The sequence below is a fragment of the Schistocerca nitens genome, chromosome 7, assembly GCF_023898315.1.
Source record: "Schistocerca nitens isolate TAMUIC-IGC-003100 chromosome 7, iqSchNite1.1, whole genome shotgun sequence".
Classification (NCBI taxonomy): Eukaryota; Metazoa; Arthropoda; class Insecta; order Orthoptera; family Acrididae; genus Schistocerca; species Schistocerca nitens.
Window position 1 is genome coordinate 278,325,787 of NC_064620.1, and position 19,449 is coordinate 278,345,235.

General features: G+C 40.2%; 1 protein-coding gene across 1 annotated transcript in view; it reads right to left on the minus strand.

Annotated features, from left to right (window-relative positions):
- Positions 1 to 19,449, minus strand: part of LOC126195572 (dynein axonemal heavy chain 2) — a 957,657-nt gene that overhangs the window by 854,199 nt on the left and 84,009 nt on the right. The window contains 14 exon segments of the mRNA XM_049934198.1: positions 478 to 533; positions 736 to 882; positions 1,001 to 1,020; positions 1,399 to 1,468; positions 1,732 to 1,793; positions 2,735 to 2,830; positions 3,593 to 3,697; positions 3,786 to 3,872; positions 4,003 to 4,010; positions 4,216 to 4,322; positions 4,376 to 4,499; positions 4,959 to 5,064; positions 7,946 to 8,096; positions 9,126 to 9,177. Coding sequence (XP_049790155.1) covers positions 478 to 533; positions 736 to 882; positions 1,001 to 1,020; positions 1,399 to 1,468; positions 1,732 to 1,793; positions 2,735 to 2,830; positions 3,593 to 3,697; positions 3,786 to 3,872; positions 4,003 to 4,010; positions 4,216 to 4,322; positions 4,376 to 4,499; positions 4,959 to 5,064; positions 7,946 to 8,096; positions 9,126 to 9,177 — 1,191 coding nt within the window.

Sequence of the window (19,449 nt, forward strand, 5' to 3'; positions counted from 1 at the left end):
ACCTGTTACATTACATATGGCAAACAAAGTAATTAACAAGCCAGAAGAGGGTTGTTTGGGGAAGGAGACCAGACAGCGAGGTCATCGGTCTCATCGGATTACGGAAGGATGGAGAAGGATGTCAGCCGTGCCCTTTCAGAGGAACCATCCCGGCATTTGCATGGAGTGATTTAGGGAAATCACGGAAACCTAAATCAGGATGGCCGGACACGGGATTGAACTGTCGTCCTCCCGAATGCGAGTCCAAGCCAGAAGAGCTTAATTCCATTAATATTCAGCCCCTACGGATTGACAGGAAAGAATCCATTTTATTCTGTAAGTAATCTGTTATTTTTTAAATTTTTTCATAAATGCAACAGTGTAAAGATTAATTCTGAGTCACATTTGCATGGGAGACTACAGCAATATGTGCCATTCAAATATCACATCATTAAGAAATTTATTCATGTTGTATTTTAAGTAACAAGGAACAGGTACCTAGTAGAAGCAGATACCTTGTTATGCTTCATCATAATAGCTAATATCAATTCATACTGTATCGAAAGCAATGAAGAGTAAGTACTGAGTTATTAAAAAGGCCAGAATTCAACTATATTGTTATTATAATTACCAGACAGTTTTCGGAGTATTAAAATGATTAGAAAAATAATGTATCAAAAATTTTATCTAACACTGTTACTCACACACAAGAGAAAGAATGTTACATTATTTTTTATATAAGTTATCTATGTATACCTTCATTAAGCGATCAAGTCGTTTCTTTGTCATCCTGTACATCAGTGCCCGGCCAGAGAAGTATGCATAACAAGCAGGAATATTGTATTCATTCGACACCATCCTCTTTTTAGCAACTAGCATATCATCTACAAAAAGGTTATAGACCTGAAATTTAAAGCAAGTTCAAACTGTTAATCACTTTTATTTTGTTTACTACTGAAAAAGTATACTTATAACAGCAGTGATGTATACTCTGAAAAATAAAAAATGAATGCTTATTTACATTTTGAATTTCCAAATTCTCTGCAAGACAGATTACCTTAACAATTGAATGCCTGCTGCTTTGGAAGCAATAGTGTCACTGCACAATGTTTCAGTGTCATTACTGCAGAAGCATTTATTATGGTTGATGGACACTGTGAAGATGGAACTTTACTAAATTTCAAACTCCATTGTAATTTCATAAATACTTTTTTGCATTTGTGCATAAATACATAATATAAATGTGCTGATGTGCTGACTCAGTAAAGTTACAGAGAAACCTTTCCTTAAGCACAACCAACCTCAATTTCCAGAAGCAGGTTTGAGACCTACTTGAGTTACAACGTAAGTACGCATGTTCAAAAGAAAACTATCAGTGTTAAAAGCTATAGCCACAAATGTTAGAAGTATCATACTCACCGCTTACAAGTTTCTTACATTCTTCTCCCAGTTTCTGATCATTCATGTACTTTATGTAACAATCATGGATCTATTGAAAGATGGGGAGGCACAGTAGATTAAATTAAGCTGCAAGTGCAGCATGTTAAAAATGAGTGGGAGTAGCAATTACTTAACAAACGTACTTCGGAGCCAGTTTAAGGTCACATGAGGCCCACTGCACAGGGGGGGGGGGGGGGGGGGGCGTCTCAAGCAACAACAGGTACTCATATTTCTTTAAAATATACCATTATACTTCCATACAATATGTGAAGGAAATGTCTAATAAAATGCTATTCCAATTTAAGCACTAACAGATGCTAAGCAACTTCCTGTCAGACCAAAATTGTATGACAGACTGGGAATAGAACCCAAAACTTTGTAAAATTAAAGAAATGAGTATGGGTCATACGTCATGATTGGGCAGCTCAGTCAGAAAGACTATGTGTATTGCAGCAATTTTTTTATGTGGTGCTTGTGTGGATTGAAAGGATAGTTGAGGGAATTGGCAATAGACTCAATGTGATGGTTGTTGTACTCGTACTTCTCCTCAGCTCAGAAATTGTACAATAGGAGGGACAGGGAACAGTTTGGGAACTTTATTTTGGTACAGTTTTGTAAAGGTCAGCATCTGACTTCATTAGGGTGGCTTTACGTGGCACTTCTTTAAATTTTTTTGTAATCTTCTATCTTGTGCCACTGCAAGCTCATCACTAATTAATAAACACATTCAATTGACCCTTGACAACACAGTTCATCACATTTTCATCATTTGACACCTGCTCAAAGAGTTAGTTTGGATGTAGCTGATTATCTTTCAAGTATTTTACCTTCCACCAAGGATATTCACATGGAAATGTCCCACTAGTGGCCTTTTTAACTCATAATAATCTACCATACCTCATAACAATCTACCAAATAGCAGGATGTCAAATTGGTTAATTTTTTAGGAACAAAATGGGAGAAACAAAGGTTGTCATAGAACGAAATTTTGACTCTGCAGCAGTGTGTGCGCTGATTTGAAACTTCCTGGCAGATTAAAACTGTGTGCCGGACTGAGACATGAACTTGGGAACTTTGCCTTTCACTGGCTAGTGCTCTACCAGCTGAGCTATCCAAGCACGACTCATGACCCATCCCCACAGATTCAATTCTGCCAGTATCTCACCTCCTACCTTCAAAACTTCACAAAAGTTCTCCTTCAAACCTTGCAGAACTTGCAAGAGCACTTGCCCACGAAAGGCGAAGGTCCGAAGTTCGTGTCTCGGTCCAGCACACAGTTTTAATCTGCCAGAAGTTTCAATGGTTGTCATGATACCTGTACTGCCTAGCACAGTGTTCTGCAACCAGAGGGCCATGACACACTGGTGTGCCAACACAAAGTGAAGGGTGTGATGTGAACATTTACATATTACTGAAAGAAATTAAAGGGTTTCAATTTTAGAACACCACAAATTTTTATGTTCTTAAAGAGATTAAATGTAATTTATTTACTTCAATTCACGGAAGGGATGGCTTGCAAGGGGAGGGAAAGTAAGTTGGCCAAGCATCCCAGGAGCTTAGTTCATCAGCGCCACCTGCCAATGGCGACATGTCTGATTACTGAAATATTATGCCCATTGGGCACTATGAACTGGCAGTACACCCGTGGACTGTTCCATCAACAAATACACTAGGAGAAACTGAAGAATAACAAGAAGGTGCTTGTTTATTTTTTAATTATTTAACACATGCTCATATGTTATATTTTCATAGAAATTAAATGTAATTTATTTACTCAATATTATCATACTTTGCTTATCTTAATTGTCTTCTTGCCTGTACCACTGCACTGGTTACGCCACTAGGCTGAAAGTACATTGTAGCACCACTTCTTTTGCATACAGCTGGCTTTACTTGCTTTACCCTAAATTTCTGGAAATTAGTAAAAGTTTCCCTTTCTTATTCTCATTATTGCATTGTTTCGATATTTGTTCCAATTTTTAACCGCTTGTAAACTTTATTGCTCTTTTTGTCTGTTGCCAAAAGACACACACACTGTTAGACAGTAATACAATATTTCAGTTCAACAACATTGTTGTCATTTCACCCTAGATTTTCAGTTGTTAACGAGCATTTCAGTTCAGTTTTATCATAGTCATGTTCTGCAGTAGCTTGAACACTGTGACTGTCACACCAGTCTTTTCAGTTACAGTATTGTTAAACCATCCCCCGCCCAATATGGGTAAGTTGAATGTACAGAGTGGTCCACACGTGACTGCAAGTAGGGAAACTATCAAGCCTGAAAAAAAGAAACAGAAAGTTGTTCAAAGGCAATACAGTGATAATTATTTACCTGTTTTGGTATGGTGACAAAATATGCCCAATACCCGAGTGTGTTGTCTGTGGTGAAAAACTCAGTAATGCTGGTGCACCCACTAAAGTGAAATGACATTTGTGAAAAAACAGTCCTCTCTCTTAAATAAAGAAGTGAATTATTTTCGTTAAGTGTTCAGAATAAAATAAAGAACAATCAAACCTCATGACTATACCAGGAAGCATTTCACAAAAAGTACATGAAGCTAAGTATAATGAACCTGAACTTACTGTAATGGCTGAAAAAACCACACACAATAGCAGAAACATTGTTAATGCTCACTTGTAAATGAATGGCAGAAATAGTCCTTTTTTCACAAGATGCTACTGATGTTTCAAAAATTTCTCTCTCTGCTGAGACTATCAGCCACCGAGTTAGTGACATGTCCGGTGACATCGATGACATTTCGAAGGAAACAATAAAAAACAATCATTAGTTCTCACGTTGGATTGACTGTCCCACTGACATTGGCAGTTATGCACAACTTCTCTCCTACATAGGGTATGGTGATGGTGATGTAATTGAAAGCTACTTCTTTTTTTGCAAAGAACTACCTGAAATATTTTGTGTGACTAATGACTATTTGGTCCGTAATGAACAAACTTGGGAGGATTGCATTAGTGTCTGCACAGACAGAGCTGCTTCTATGACAGAGCAAGTGAAAGGATTCATGGGTAAAGTATGTGAAGTAAATCCTAACTTATGAACTGACCATTGAAAAGATGACCTGTTATTTTGCAAACAGGCACAACGAAAAGACTGTTACACATGTGGCGATCAGCAAAAGCCTTCTTTGCTGAGGAAGGCTTTGATCGATAGCTACAAGTGTAACAGTCTTTTCATTGTGTCTGTCTGCAACTCAGCAGCTCATCTTTATGGTGAGCAGCACTCTATCCTATTCCTAGTATTGTTGTTATTCAAACCTGGTGTTTCCATTGTTTGAACCAACCATTGTCTCACTCACCGTGAAGCCACTATTTCTGCCATCTCCACTGAAAATTGTGATGGACTAAGTACTAAAAGCCATGAATGTCATCAACTTGCGGTCTTTAAATATGTGGCTTTTTAAGGTTTTGTGTCAAGAAATGGAATCACAGTGTACTACACCTCTGCTGCATAGAGAAGTATAATGGTTATTTTGAGGTAAAGTGTTAACATGAATGTCTGAACTTAAGACATGAGGTACTTGGATTTTTTACTACTGAGGGCATTAGTATGCAGATTTAATTGTAGATGATGAATGGGAATCTGAGTTGACACATCTTTCTGATATTTTTGTGCACTTAAACGAACTAAACAGAGAAATGCAAGGTAGAAATGAAAATATTGTGCCTAGTATGGATAATACACAAGGATTTATCAATAAGTTAAATTTGTGGATACAAATAATTGGAACTGGATCATGCAAGGTGTTCCCAAGTGTATAGCCTCTGAACGACAATAATAAGGACTTGATGAACTTAATTAAACAACATTTAGTACTATATACTATGAGGTTTCGGGACTGCAGCTGGATCATGTTGACTTCTTGCCACAGTATTTCGGTTAGCAACCATTCGGCCATCTTCAGGTGTCCGCCACTGAAGACTGCCAGTTCACGGTGTCAGCTTTATAGCAAAAATTGGTGCAGAGATGGATGCACATTGGCAGCCATCACAGAAGTGTCCTCTATCGAAGTCCAAGCCCTCTGCAAATACTGTTCCATCTTTGGCATGCAAGCCCATGTGTAAAGGTGAAACTACATGTCCACCCTCTGTCAAAATGTGCACTCACAGCACTAAAAGCAAATGTCAGATGTCGCCTTTTGCAGCCCAGTAAGTCGGCCGTAGCTGAACATTCTATTATTACAGGACTCACTATGGATTATTCTGCCACAAAATCCTGGCTCCACTAGGTCCTTTTGGGACTCAGTAATTAAAGAATCTAGCACAAGATCTTATAAATCAAAATGGCAGTTTTCAAATGGACAAGGCTAGGCAGCCGTTGCTCTCTTTAATTTTTCTGAAAGAAAATATTTTATTCATAATGACACATCTGGTGACATCTGACGACTGTTTCTAGCACCACGAGCACGCATTCCAACAGAGTTTTACCTTTACACTTACACTTGTGTGCCACAGATGGAACACTATTTGCAGAGGGTGCGGACTTCAATAGAGGACATTCCTGTGATGGCTGCCAATGCGCATGCGTCCCCGCACCAATTTTTGCTATTAAGCTGACACCGTGAACTAGCAGTCTCCAACAGCAGACATCTGAAGATGGCTGAATGGTTGCCAGCCAAAATATTGTGGCAAGATATCAACATGATCTGTCTGCAACCTCAAATTCTCACAAAATACAAAAATATTTTGGAGAGAGAGTTGAAGATTTTGACTAGGTTCATGATCCTTTCAAGAATTTGAAACATCTTCCAAATAACCTAGGTTTAGGCTTACAAGAGGAACTGGCAGATAACAGAACACCGTGATTAAAATTTTTGAAAGTACCTTTGAATATATTTTGGTTGAGCAGAGTTATTTACCTTAAAATTTGTATTAGAAACGTCTGTTTCCTACAGTGAGCTAAAGCTAACAAGTCATTAATAAATGAATGAGCCTACTCCTATTTTACAATAATAATTGATTACATAATAGTGTAATAACTCACAATTATATTAAGGTTCAGATGATTTTGAGGGGACAGGCATTTTGGTGTGCCAAGTTGAGTCTAGGCCTGTCTCGATGTACAGTGAGTAATAAAAAGTTGCAGAATGCTGGCTTAGTGGACAGGAGGACAGATGAATCTTCTGTGTGAATGGTGGAAGAATTGTTTTCCTAACCTCACCTGAATATGCTCTCTTTTAGTCTTCTACTAACAAAATATAAAATAACTGAATAGTCTGGTAATTAATGTAGTCCACACCAAAGTGTTTTTTAGCCAGTCTTAGAAAAATGTGGTCATGCCTCTGGAAGTGTCTGCTCAGTTCGACATCCACCAGGAGAAGACAAATTAGCTCTGTCTTTCTTCAGTTATTTTGAGACAACTGAAATTAGACAGCAGCAGAGGTAGAAGTTCTCAAATGAGTGCCTAGTCAATAGTGAAAGATACTTGACAAGGAAAAAAAAGATGAAAATGTTACATCAAACCAAGAAACTAAACAGAAAGAGTTATGTCACAGACAGGGGATATATGATATCTTAGAAGCTCCCTCAAAATGTATTCAGAATGAAAGGAAAAGGAAGAATACAAGATAGTCAGGGCCAAAGGAGAACAGAAGACATATTCCAAAAGACAAAGAGGAACAGATGATATGACTCCAAACGATAGGAACCCTACCCATCTTTTATCCTTGGAACCCCTCTGTGGAAGATGTTTGACCAGGACCACAAAATAGAATTGGCCTTTAACCTCACAGAATGAGTAATGTTACACTTTTCTTCCATAGCCCCAAAAATTGACCTGATTCCTTGCTATGAAGAAGGTGAGATCAATGGCTGACATCCTTTTTCATTTCTCTCTAGTATTTAATACCAGCAAATCACTCCTTATGGTGGCCAAGGAATAGACACACTTTAAAAACTACAAAAATAAAATATATGGAAGAAGAAGAAAACCTCACCATATGCACCAAGATGGTTAACCTAGTCTCCCTTATCGATAATATAAAAACATTACCCTTCCCTTACAAAGCTACTTAAACTCTTATATTTCATAAATAACAAAGATATGAAATTACCATGACCTAATACAATTTTTTTTATAAAACCCCATGGGTTCAAAACAGTTCCTCTTACAACTAAATTATAGCTGATCATGGACATCCAGTGTTGGCTCTGAAAGGCCTTATTGTTTCCGTAATTCTAGGAACTGGTTTCTTCATGAATAATGGGGCCATTATAGATTTCTCTAAAGAGCTGCTCCTTTGAAAAATGTGGTAACTACAAGAGTCTGTTCAGTAATAAGAAGACATGTAAGGGTAGTATCTGACTTAATTGATAGTTGATGACTGATGGTTGATGTCTCAACAGTCCTCTGTGCAATTAAGCTTAAAACAAGGATATGAATAGAGCTTGTAGTCAAAAGACCATTCTAAATGTGGGGAAACAATCAAATACTATCATTGTTTAAAATGAATCAACAAGTGTTTTCATTACAGTTTTCTGGCATTAAACGGTGTGAGATGACACAAACAGGAACAGATGCCAAATGGATTTGAAATAAGATGTGAGATGAACAAAAGAGCTGAAGCTATTATGTCAAGGTAGGTGACAGCAGAGCTGGGAGGACAGTTGTCAGTTATATTGTGTTCAGTACCAGGAGATTCACATGAGGTTGCTAGGGACTGGAAAGTGTGAAGAGAAATCCATCCCACTTTTCACAAAAGTCCAAGTGGCAGAGTAATCTGCTCATCCCAACTTCGCCTGCTTGACCACAAAGTTAAGTAAGAGAGTGTACCCAGCAGAAATTAAGATTTATGCTTTCCAACACACACATTGTGTACACTAAACAGTCCATTGCCAAAGTTACAGCAATTATTATACAAAGATAATATAAATGAGTCATTCATTTTCAAAGCTCTGTATTTTCCATTGTAGGGACCAGGAAAATTCGCATTTTGCGATAAATGCATAATAGATGCAAATTCTGCCTCAAAATGTAAAAACACGAAATTAGTTAATGGGTGCTATTTCACAGCAAATTGTATCCACATGAACTATTTTATGAGAGATACTTAGAAATAGCTTTATTTCTGCATATAAATAACGAAAATGTAACCAGTTTTCAGTTTCTGGTATTGTATGTTATCTGGCGAAGATCAATTTGGAAAGACAATGTGCATAAGAACCTGTTTGCAAAATAAAAAGTGTATGAATGCAATGACGTATCAATCTGCTCAATGAGCTGCTGTCAGGTCAGCAATGGATGGTCAAATGGTCTATTTAATAATACAATGTAGGATTCAGCCATGGGACCTAGCATTTTATAACAAAGAAATGCATATGTCTGTTTGTTAGCTAAAGCTCAAAAGGTGATATAATGCGGACACTTTTAACGGGGAAAATTAGGTGGCAGATGTTTTAAACTGTGGTTGCAGTGCATACTGCTACAGATCACATTTCAACTACATCAAACAACATTGTGCTAACCTCACCAAGCATTGCACAGTAGCCAACCCTGAACCCTTTGTGTTGTGTGTTGCTTGTTCCATTTTCTTATTTTGAAATAAGTACAGCAACTAATCCTGGTCCATCACGGATTTTGGTTACGACACAACACCAGAAGAGATTGGTGACCCCTATGATGGATGTGTTGCGCTTGTTTCCCTGCACCGCTCTTCTCCCCTCTGTCATCAAAATTCTAGCTTGTTTACACTATTGCCTATAGGGCCCACACTCTGCATGGTAGTGATTGGAAAACAAAATCTGTAACAATTTTCAACTGTGCTGAAATTCTTCCCCGAATGTTAAAACAGAGTTACTGTTGATATGGTTCTACTTCTACACAAAGTGCCTTGTCAGTTCAATCCATAGCATTTGCAAGTGTGGGTCCCACAGCTATGAATGCATTAAATTCACTGGCGGGAAAATGCTGCTGCTTGTCAACAAAAAATCAGTTTTGAAAGCTTAAATACAGCCAAAGGAAGAAAACCAACACCATTTTGGAAGAAACCATTGTTGAAGTTTTTGCAAAAGTAAACATTCCACTCAAAAAGTTCCCAAACAGAACTTTTTTAACAGTCAGTATCAAAGAAATAAGGCTTTGTTTGTCTTCAACCATGTAGCATGGAAACATTTTAAATTTGTGCCCCTAATCACTTACAAACAAAAAATAGATGTGAATTTCAACAACAAAAAAATGCAAATTTTGAAAAAAATACATATGAATTTGGCCAAAAATGGATGCTACATTTTCTGATCCCTATTCCAAAGTATTATATGTAAAAATAGCTTGATGCATCAATATATTAACAAAAATAATCAGTTTTTGAAAATATAATGTAACTGGGTAGATAAAAAATATACTTACCTAGTGGTGGTAGGAGAGCATACACATAAAGGTATTAAAGTCTGGAAGCTTACAGAGCCAGTGACTCCTTCTTCTGGCAGAATGGTTGAAGGAGAAGGAAGAGGGGTGAAAGAAAGGGTTGGTGTGATTTAGGAAAAGGGGTAGAGTTCGGAAAAGTCACATGGAACCTTGGCTCAGGGGAGACTTACCAGATAGGATAAGAAGGAAAGACTGATTGTTGGGGACTGCACAGGGAATGATTTGAAAATCTGAGAACTTAAAGGTGGAAGACGGGATAATATGCAGGACATAGATTACTGCTAAAACATAATGCACAAGTTAATAAGAGTGAAAAGCTAAATGCACTACATGTAACCGAGGTGAGAGGGGACGGCGAAAAATAGACAGGACAGAAAATTAAAGATGTAGAAAACTAAAATGAGGTGAAGAAAGGAGTAGCTACTGTGAATAAATGCTGAGACAGACGAAATTCATGTAAATTAACGGCAGGTGGGTGGCAAGAACCAAGGACATGTTGTAGTACTAGTTTCCACATGCAGAGTTCTGAGAAACTGGTGCCTGGGGGAAGAATCCAGATGGCGTGTTCAACGTAACAGGCACCGAGGTCACAACTGTCATGTTTCATAGCATTCTCTGCAACACGATATTGTGTGTTGCCGGTATACACCCTCTGCGTATGCCCTATACACCCTCTACCTATGTCCATCCATCCTAACTGATAACTCGGTGGTAATCATGCTGATATAACAAGCCAAACAGTGCTTACGTAACACCTGGTATACAATGTGTGTCGTTTCATAGGTATCCCTCCTTTTGATAGTTTATGTTTTGCCAGTTACAGGGCTGGTACAGATAATGATATGAGGGTGCATAGGGAAAATCTTCGAATTGGGATGGTCACATGGGTGGAAGCCATAGGGTAGGGAGATGGGTGTTGGAGGACCATAGGATATTGCAGAGATTTGGAGGGCAACAAAAAGCTATTATTGGAGTGGTGGGCAAAATAACAGACAGAATGGACCTCATTTCAGGGCATGATTTTAGAAAGTCATAGCCTTGTCAAAGTAGCTGATTAATACATTTAACACCAAGATAATAGTTAGTAACAAGAGGTGTACTCCTAAGATGTTTTTTGGAGGGGTTAGCAGTGCCAGGATTGGATGTGATGGCCTGAGAAATCTGTTTTGAACTAGGCTGGTGGGGTAATTATGTCCAGTGAGGGCTAGGTGTGAAGGGAGGTGTATTGCTGTAAAGAGTCTGCATCTGAAAAAAATACATTTGCCTCAAATGCCAAGGCTGTACGGGAGGGAACGTTTGACATGGAAAGGATGGAAACTGTCAATATGTAAGTACTGCTGTTTGTTCTTAGGTTTAATGTGAACAGAAGCACATAGCTTACCTTCAGTGAGGACGAAATCAACATCAAGAAAAGTGGCATGGCATTCAGAATAGGGTCATGTAAAATTTAACTGGGAGAATGTATTTATAGATTAGAAAAATTTTAATGCCTCAGCCTCACCATGAGTTCATATGGCAAAGATGTCATCAATGTATTTAAACCAAACCAAGGTCTGAAGGTTTATGGATCTGAGAAATGCCCCCTCCAAGTGACCTGTGTAAAAGTTGGCACAGGTAGGAGTCATCCTGGTTCCCATGGCTGTGTCCCTGATCTGCTAGTGTTTCTGTCTCTCAAACATAAAGTAGTTGTTGGTAAGTTCGTTGGTTGATTTGTGGGAGGAGACCAAACAGCAAGGTCATAGGACCCCATCCTGGCATTTGCCTGAAGCGATTTAGGGAAACCATGATAAACTTGAATCAGGATGGCCAGATGTGCATTTGAACTGTCATACTCCTAAATCTGAGTCCAGTGTGCTAACCATTGCACCACCTTCCTCAGTGTGTTGGTAAGTACCAAGTTGATTAAGCTGAGCAGGAAGGATGTCATACATTTGGAATCAGGTGGGTGCTGACAGGAAATGTTCAGTGACAGACACACAATGTACATGGGCAATGTTACTAAGAGGGAGGTAGCATCAGTGATGACTAGCAAGGTGTGTGATGGGAATAGGACAAACACAGATTTCAGATGGCTGAAGTATATACAATTCCCATACATATTTATCAATTGTGAAGCATTGCTGGGTCCACTAGTTAGGCGTATTTGATGATAAGTCATTTTGTAATTTCAAAGGAAATGGTATGACAATGACACATGTCTACGGGAGGAGCTGAAATTATGTAGACCACCCCATTCTCACTGATGACATCTTGCAGTTCAGCCACTTAGTAGATGCACTTCTTGTGTTTTAACACAATTTTACTCTTAACAGGTAACAACACTTGTAAATTTTAAAGATATGCGTGGTCACAAGATTTTAAAACTTTGTGGAAGTCAAGATTTTTGTGGAATCAATCAAGATTAAATGCCCTGAAATGTGATCCTTCCTTCATGAAATCCTTCCCACTCCACCAAGAGTGTCTTTCCACCGTCCACCTAACCTTTGTAACCTCGTGGTTCATCCCTATGAAATCCCCAAACCAGCTTCCCCAGCCTCTGGCTCCTACCCCTGTAACCGCCCCCGTTGTAAAACCCGTTCCATGCACCCTCCCACCACCACCTACTCCAGTACTGTAATCTGGAAGGTGTACACGATCAAAGGCAGAGCCACATGTGAAAGCACCCACGTGCTTTACCAACTCACCTGCCTACACTGTGAAGCTTTCTATGTGGGAATGACCAACAACAAACTGTCCATTCACATGAATGGACACGGCAGACAGTGTTTGTTGGTAATGAGGATCACCCTATGGCTAAACATGCCTTGGTGCATGGCCAGCACATCTTGGCACAGTGTTACACCGTCCGGGTTATCTGGATACTTCCCATTAACATCAACCTATCAGAATTCCGGAGATGGGAACTTGCCCTTCAATATATCCTCTCTTCCCGTTACCCACCAGGCCTCAACCTCCGCTAATTTCAAGTTGCTGCCACTCATACCTCATCTGTCATTCAACAACATCTTTGCCTCTGTACTTCCGCCTTGACTGACATCTCTGCCCAAACTCTTTGCCTTTACATATGTCTGCTTGTGTCTGTATATGTGCGGATGGATATGTGTGTTTGTGCGAGTGTATACATGTCCTTTTTACCCCCTAAGGTAAGTCTTTCCGCTCCCGGAATTGGTATGACTCCTTACCCTCTCCCTTAAAACCCACTTCCTTTCGTCTTTCCTCTCCTTCCCTCTTTCCTGATGAAGCAACCGTGGGTTGTGTAAGCTTGAATTTTGTGTGTGTGTTTGTGTTTGTTTTTTGTGACTATCAACATACCAACGCTTTTGTTTGGTAAGTTACATGATCTTTGTTTTTAGATATATTTTTCCCATGTGGAATGTTTCCCTCTATTATATTCATATCATTAATTTCAACCCAACAATTACGTTTGTTATTGTCACTGTTGCATTTCAAAATCTTTTCTGTCATCTTACTTTCTCTTTCTGATTGTGCAAGTAATTTCGCTTTGTATTCACCTTCTCCTTTTTATTGTAATCTACCATACAATTTTATCCTGCCTATATATACTCAATAATACGTAACCCACTTCCAAACCATAACCAATTTTTTTTTTTTTTTTCCCGCTTTCGACACTACCGCCGCTATAAAATCCACCATTCCCAGTTCACAAACTGTTCCTTTCACCTATTAAACAATGATTTCGGCTAGTTCTAACAACTTTCGCGTTATTTCCATTTTTCGCACATTACTGATCATTTTTAGCCGCTTCCCACAGGTTTTAACGACATTATTTCTTCGTCAGACAATTGTTAGCCTCATTTTCATAATCTGCCACCACAAAACCACTCCTTTTAATACATTTACAAGCAGTTTTTTCGAAATTTTTCTGAATTTCTCCACCCTTTAACGTACTTTGGAGGCAACACAACCACCTAACCTTTGTGCACGTCATTGTTTACCAACCCAAGTTCACCACAGGATCAACATAGCTCAGCTTTAACCAACACTTTTTCGACTTTTTTCACTCCAGATCTCCAGTTGCTTTCTAGTTCACCTTTATCTCTCCCCATATGTTTTTATTTTCTTTTTCATTTCAGCCTCACGTTACACATTCCAACTTCTAATACCATGTCACACTCACAACATCCCCACAACGTCCCCATTAAGTTTTATTTACATTCACTCCGCAAACATGCCTTTGCCCTAGCCAGATTACGCTCCCATATTTTATTTACTCAGGCTTGTCTGACATTTGGCATTACCCCCAAAGGCCTCACACTTAAAGTTCCCGTCTCTGGCTGTAACCCTTCTTTCCATCAGTCCCTATACCAGTTCCAAACTAAACAATCCATAGCCCTCACCCGCCTAATCCTTCACCTGCACATCAACTCAGCCAATGAACACACCCGTCAACTCCTATCCTTAATAAAAGTCCTCAATCTTTCCTCTCCCACATCCACACTGGCTGTTCAGAGCATCCTCCTACAGGCCAACCGCAAATCAGCATGCCACCCTCCACCTCAAAAAACTATCCAATCTCCTGGTTTCCCACCTCTGTAAAGGCAACTCATTCACCCTCCACAACCTTTCCAGCAAACCTCATCCTCCTCTCATTGCACACAGACCCAGTCTCTCCCATCTACTCAATCTCCCACTTCCAGTTCCACTCCCCCCAAAACCTCAAAATTCTAATCAACACAATCTGGATCCACAACACCCCAATTCAGTAGTTAACCTTTCCTCCAAACCTCTCTCCCAATCCAAAACCTCTGTCCTATCCAAAGGCCTCACCTTCAGCCCTACTCCCAGATTCAAACAAACAGCCCTCGTCAGAGATTTACTGTCCTACACTCGTACTCTCTGCTGGAAATGTCACCTTTCCACGAAGAAAAATAATCCTAATCCTACTCCTAATGATCCAACTCCCCAAGACACTATCCAAATTGAATCCTGCCTGGAACAGTTCCATTCTCCATCACAGCAGGACCCACCTCCTCTTCCTCAAAATCATCCTCTCCAAACCTTCCCGGAATTTCTCACTTCCAGCCTTGCCTCTCAATCCTTCTTGAAAAACCTTAATCCCACTCCTAACAGCACCACAGCTGAAGCCCAGGCTATCCATGATCTGAAGGCTGACCGATCATTCGTCATTCTTCCGGCGGACAAGAGTTCCACGACTGTGGTACTTGATCGTCAGGAGTATGTGGCTGAGCGACTGCGTCAGCTTTCAGACAACACTACATACAAAGTTTGCCAAGGTAATCCCATTCCTGATGTCCAGGCAGAGCTTCAAGGAATCCTCAGAACCTTAGGCCCCTTACAAAACCTTTCCCCTGACTCCATCAACCTCCTGACCCCACCGACACCCCGCACCCCTACCTTCTACCTACTTCCTAAAATTCACAAACCCAATCATCCCGGCCGCCCCGTTGTAGCTGGTTACCAAGCCCCCACAGAACGTATCTCTGCCTACGTAGATCAACACCTTCAACCCATTACATGCAGTCTCCCATCCTTCATCAAAGACACCAACCACTTTCTCAAACGCCTGGAATCCTTGCTCAATCTGTTACCCCTGGAAACCATCCTTGTAATCATTGATGCCACTTCCTTGTACACAAATATTCCGCACGTCCAGGGCCTCGCTGCGATGGAGCACTTCCTGTCACGCCGATCACCTGTCACCCTAACTAAAACCTCTTTCCTCATTACCTTGGCCAGCTTCATCCTGACTCACAACTTCTTCACTTTCGAAGGCCAGACATACCAACAATTAAAGGGAACAGCCTTGGGTACCAGGATGCCCCCTCGTACGCCAACCTATTTATGGGTCACTTAGAGGAAGCCTTCTTGGTTACCCAGGCCAACCACCCCAAAGTTTGGTACAGATTTATTGATGACATCTTCATGATCTGGACTCACAGTGAAGAAGAACTCCAGAATTTCCTCTCCAACCTCAACTCCTTTGGTTCCATCAGATTCACCTGGTCCTACTCCAAATCTCATGCCACTTTCCTTGACGTTGACTTCCATCTGTCCAATGGCCCGATTCACACATCCGTCCACATCAAACCCACCAACAAGCAACAGTACCTCCAGCTTTCACATCCCGCAACTACCCTCCTGACCTGGTACAGAAGCAAATAACCAGAGCCACTTCCTCATCCCCTCAAACCCAGAACCTCCCACAGAAGAACCCCAAAAGTGCCCCACTTGTGACAGGATAATTTCCAGGACTGGATCAGACTCTGAATGTCGCTCTCCAGCAGGGATACGACTTCCTCAAATCCTGTCCTGAAATGAGATCCATCCTTCATGAAATCCTCCCGACTCCACCAAGAGTGTCTTTCCGCCGTCCACCTAACCTTCGTAACCTCTTGGTTCATCCCTATGAAATCCCCAAACCACCTTCCCTACCCTCTGGCTCCTACCCTTGCAACCACCCCTGGTGTAAAACCTGTCCCATGCAGCCTCACACCACCACCTACTCCAGTACTGTAACCCGGAAGGTGTACACGATCAAAGGCAGAGCCACGTGTGAAAGCACCCACGTGATTTACCAACTCACCTGCCTACACTGTGAAGCTTTCTATGTGGGAATGACCAGTAACAAACTGTCCATTCGCATGAATGGACACAGGCAGACAGTGTTTGTTGGTAATGAGGATCACCCTGTGGCTAAACATGCCTTTGTGCACGGCCAGCACATCTTGGCACAGTGTTACACTGTCCGGGTTATCTGGATACTTCCCACTAACACCAACCTATCAGAACTCCGGAGATGGGAACTTGCCCTTCAATATATCCCCTTTTCCCATTACCCACCAGGCTTAAACCTCCACTAATTTCAAGTTGCCGCCGCTCATACCTCACCTGTCATTCAACAACATCTTTGCCTCTGTACTTCCGCCTCGACTGACATCTCTGCCCAAACTCTTTGCCTTTACATATGTTTGCTTGTGTCTGTATATGTGCGGGTGGATATGTGTGTGTGTGCGAGTGTATACTTGTCTTTTTTTCCCCCTAAGGTAAGTCTTTCCGCTTCCGGGATTTGAATGACTCCTTATCCTCTACCTTAAAACCCACATCCTTTCGTCTTTCCCTCTCCTTCCCTCTTTCCTGATGAAGCAACTCTGGGTTGCGAAAGCTTGAATTTTGTGTGTGTGTTTGTGTGTCTATCAACATACCAACACTTTCATTTGGTAAGTTACATCATCTTTCTACTGAGAAATTCATCAATTGAGTAGAAGGAGTTGGCCACCAATAAATCCTTTAGGCTTTGCTTAAACTGAATTTCATCAGTTCTTAAGCTTTTTATGGCTGCTGGCAAGTTATTGAAAATGTGTGTTCCTCAATAATGCACATCTTTTTGTACAAGAGTTAGTGACTTTAAATCCTTGTGAAGATTATTCTTATTTTTAGTATTGATTACATGTGTTGAGCTGTTGGTTTGAAAAAGTGATATATTTTTAATGAAAAATTTCATTAAGGAATTAATATATCGGGAAGCAGTAATTAATATCCCTAGTTTCCTAAACAGGCTTCTGCAGGATGTTCTTGGGTTCACACCACATATAACTCTTACTGCACATTTTTGTGCCCTGAAAACTTTATCTTGGCTTGATAAGCACTCAACATAAACAACTTTTCCATTCTCCAGAGAAGTAGCACTTACAACACCATTCAGGGAAGAATGTCCTCGATGTTGCCATGTCCCATCAAGTGCAACAGCAATGTCCCTTGTTCCACAAATATTTACAGTTTCTTCTACTGCACATTTCATAGATGCTTCAGACACAACCATCAAGGCACCTAAAGGTATTTTTACGTACTTGCTGAACCTACTGGGAGGAGGATGAAGGTCCATTAAACCACAAAACATTTGAGCAGCCTTTTTTCCTTTTCCTACTGCATGCATTCCATACACTAACTTCAAATTCACATCAAATGAATTATGCACAATGTTTAAAGTCATTTTCAAGGTAGATTTATTGCAAGATCTACACAGAACAACTAATTTTGATGCTAAACACTTCCTGATACTTTGTTGTTGAGTTATTTCCGGGCAGCCCACACCATCACATTGTTTACATTTCGACACTTCCCTTATCAAAGAAGATAAGATGCCCACATCAACAACAACAAATCCACTACAAACAGCATCACTTTTAACACAAAGGTTTGAATCACCAAGAGGTGATGCACAATGTTTAAAGCCATTTTCAAGGTAGATTTATTGCAAGATCTACACAGAACAACTAATTTTGATGCTAAACACTTCCTGATACTTTGTTGTTGAGTTATTTCCGGGCAGCCCACACCATCACATTGTTTACATTTCGACACTTCCCTTATCAAAGAAGATAAGATGCCCACATCAACAACAACAAATCCACTACAAACAGCATCACTGTTAACACAAAGGTTTAAATCACCAAGAGGTGTGCCATGTCGAAGTTTCTTCCCTGAAGAACTAATACATAGGTTACTTTGAACAGTGTGGCTTGCTTTGTTTGTGAACTGGTTACCATCGAATTGCCTTTTATTGAATTTCTTGATGCGTGGCATAGTTCGTATTTACTGCACACTAAAGGATATGTATTTCCACAAATATATGTAGCGCTTGGGGAACAAACATTCAGTACCACATACGAAACTGCTTCAGCAAAGCAAAAGTACATACTAGCAAAGATAATCATTTACAGACACTAGAAACCTGCACTGTTACCAACATATACAATATGTTGTTGTTGTTGTGGTCTTCAGTCCTGAGACTGGTTTGATGCAGCTCTCCATGCTACTCTATCCTGTGCAAGCTTCTTCATCTCACAGAACCTACTGCAACCTACATCCTTCTGAATCTGCTTAGCGTATTCCTCTCTTGGTCTCCATCTACGATTTTTACCCTCCATGCTGCCCTCCAATACTAAATTGGTGATGCCTTGATGCACCAGAACATGTCCTACCAACCAATCCCTTCTTCTAGTCCAGTTGTGCCACAAACTTCTCTTCTCCCCAATCCTATTCAATACCTCCTCATTAGTTACGTGATCTACCCACCTTATCTTCAGCATTCTTCTGTAGCACCACATTTTGAAAGCTTCTATTCTCTTCTTGTCCAAACTACTTATCGTCCATGTTTCACTTACATACAAATACTTTCAGAAACGACTTCCTGACACTTAAATCTATACTCGATGTTAACAAATTTCTCTTCTTCAGAAACGCTTTCCTTGCTATTGCCAGTCTACATTTTATATCCTCTCTACTTCGACCATCATCAGTTATTTTGCTCCCCAATTAGCAAAACTCCTTTCCTACTTTAAGTGTCTCATTTCCTAATCTGATTCCCTCAGCATCACCTGACTTAATTCAACTACATTCCATTATCCTCGTTTTGCTTTTGTTGATGTTCATCTTATATCCTCTTTTCAAGACACTATCCATTCCATTCAACTGCTCTTCCAAGTCCTTTGCTGTCTCTGACAGAATTACAATGTCATCGGCGAACCTCAAAGTTTTTATTTCTTCTCCATGGATTTTAATACCTACTCCAAATTTTTCTTTTGTTTCCTTCACTGCTTGCTCAATATACAGATTGAATAACATCGGGGAGAGGCTACAACCCTGTCTCACTCCCTTCCCAACCACTG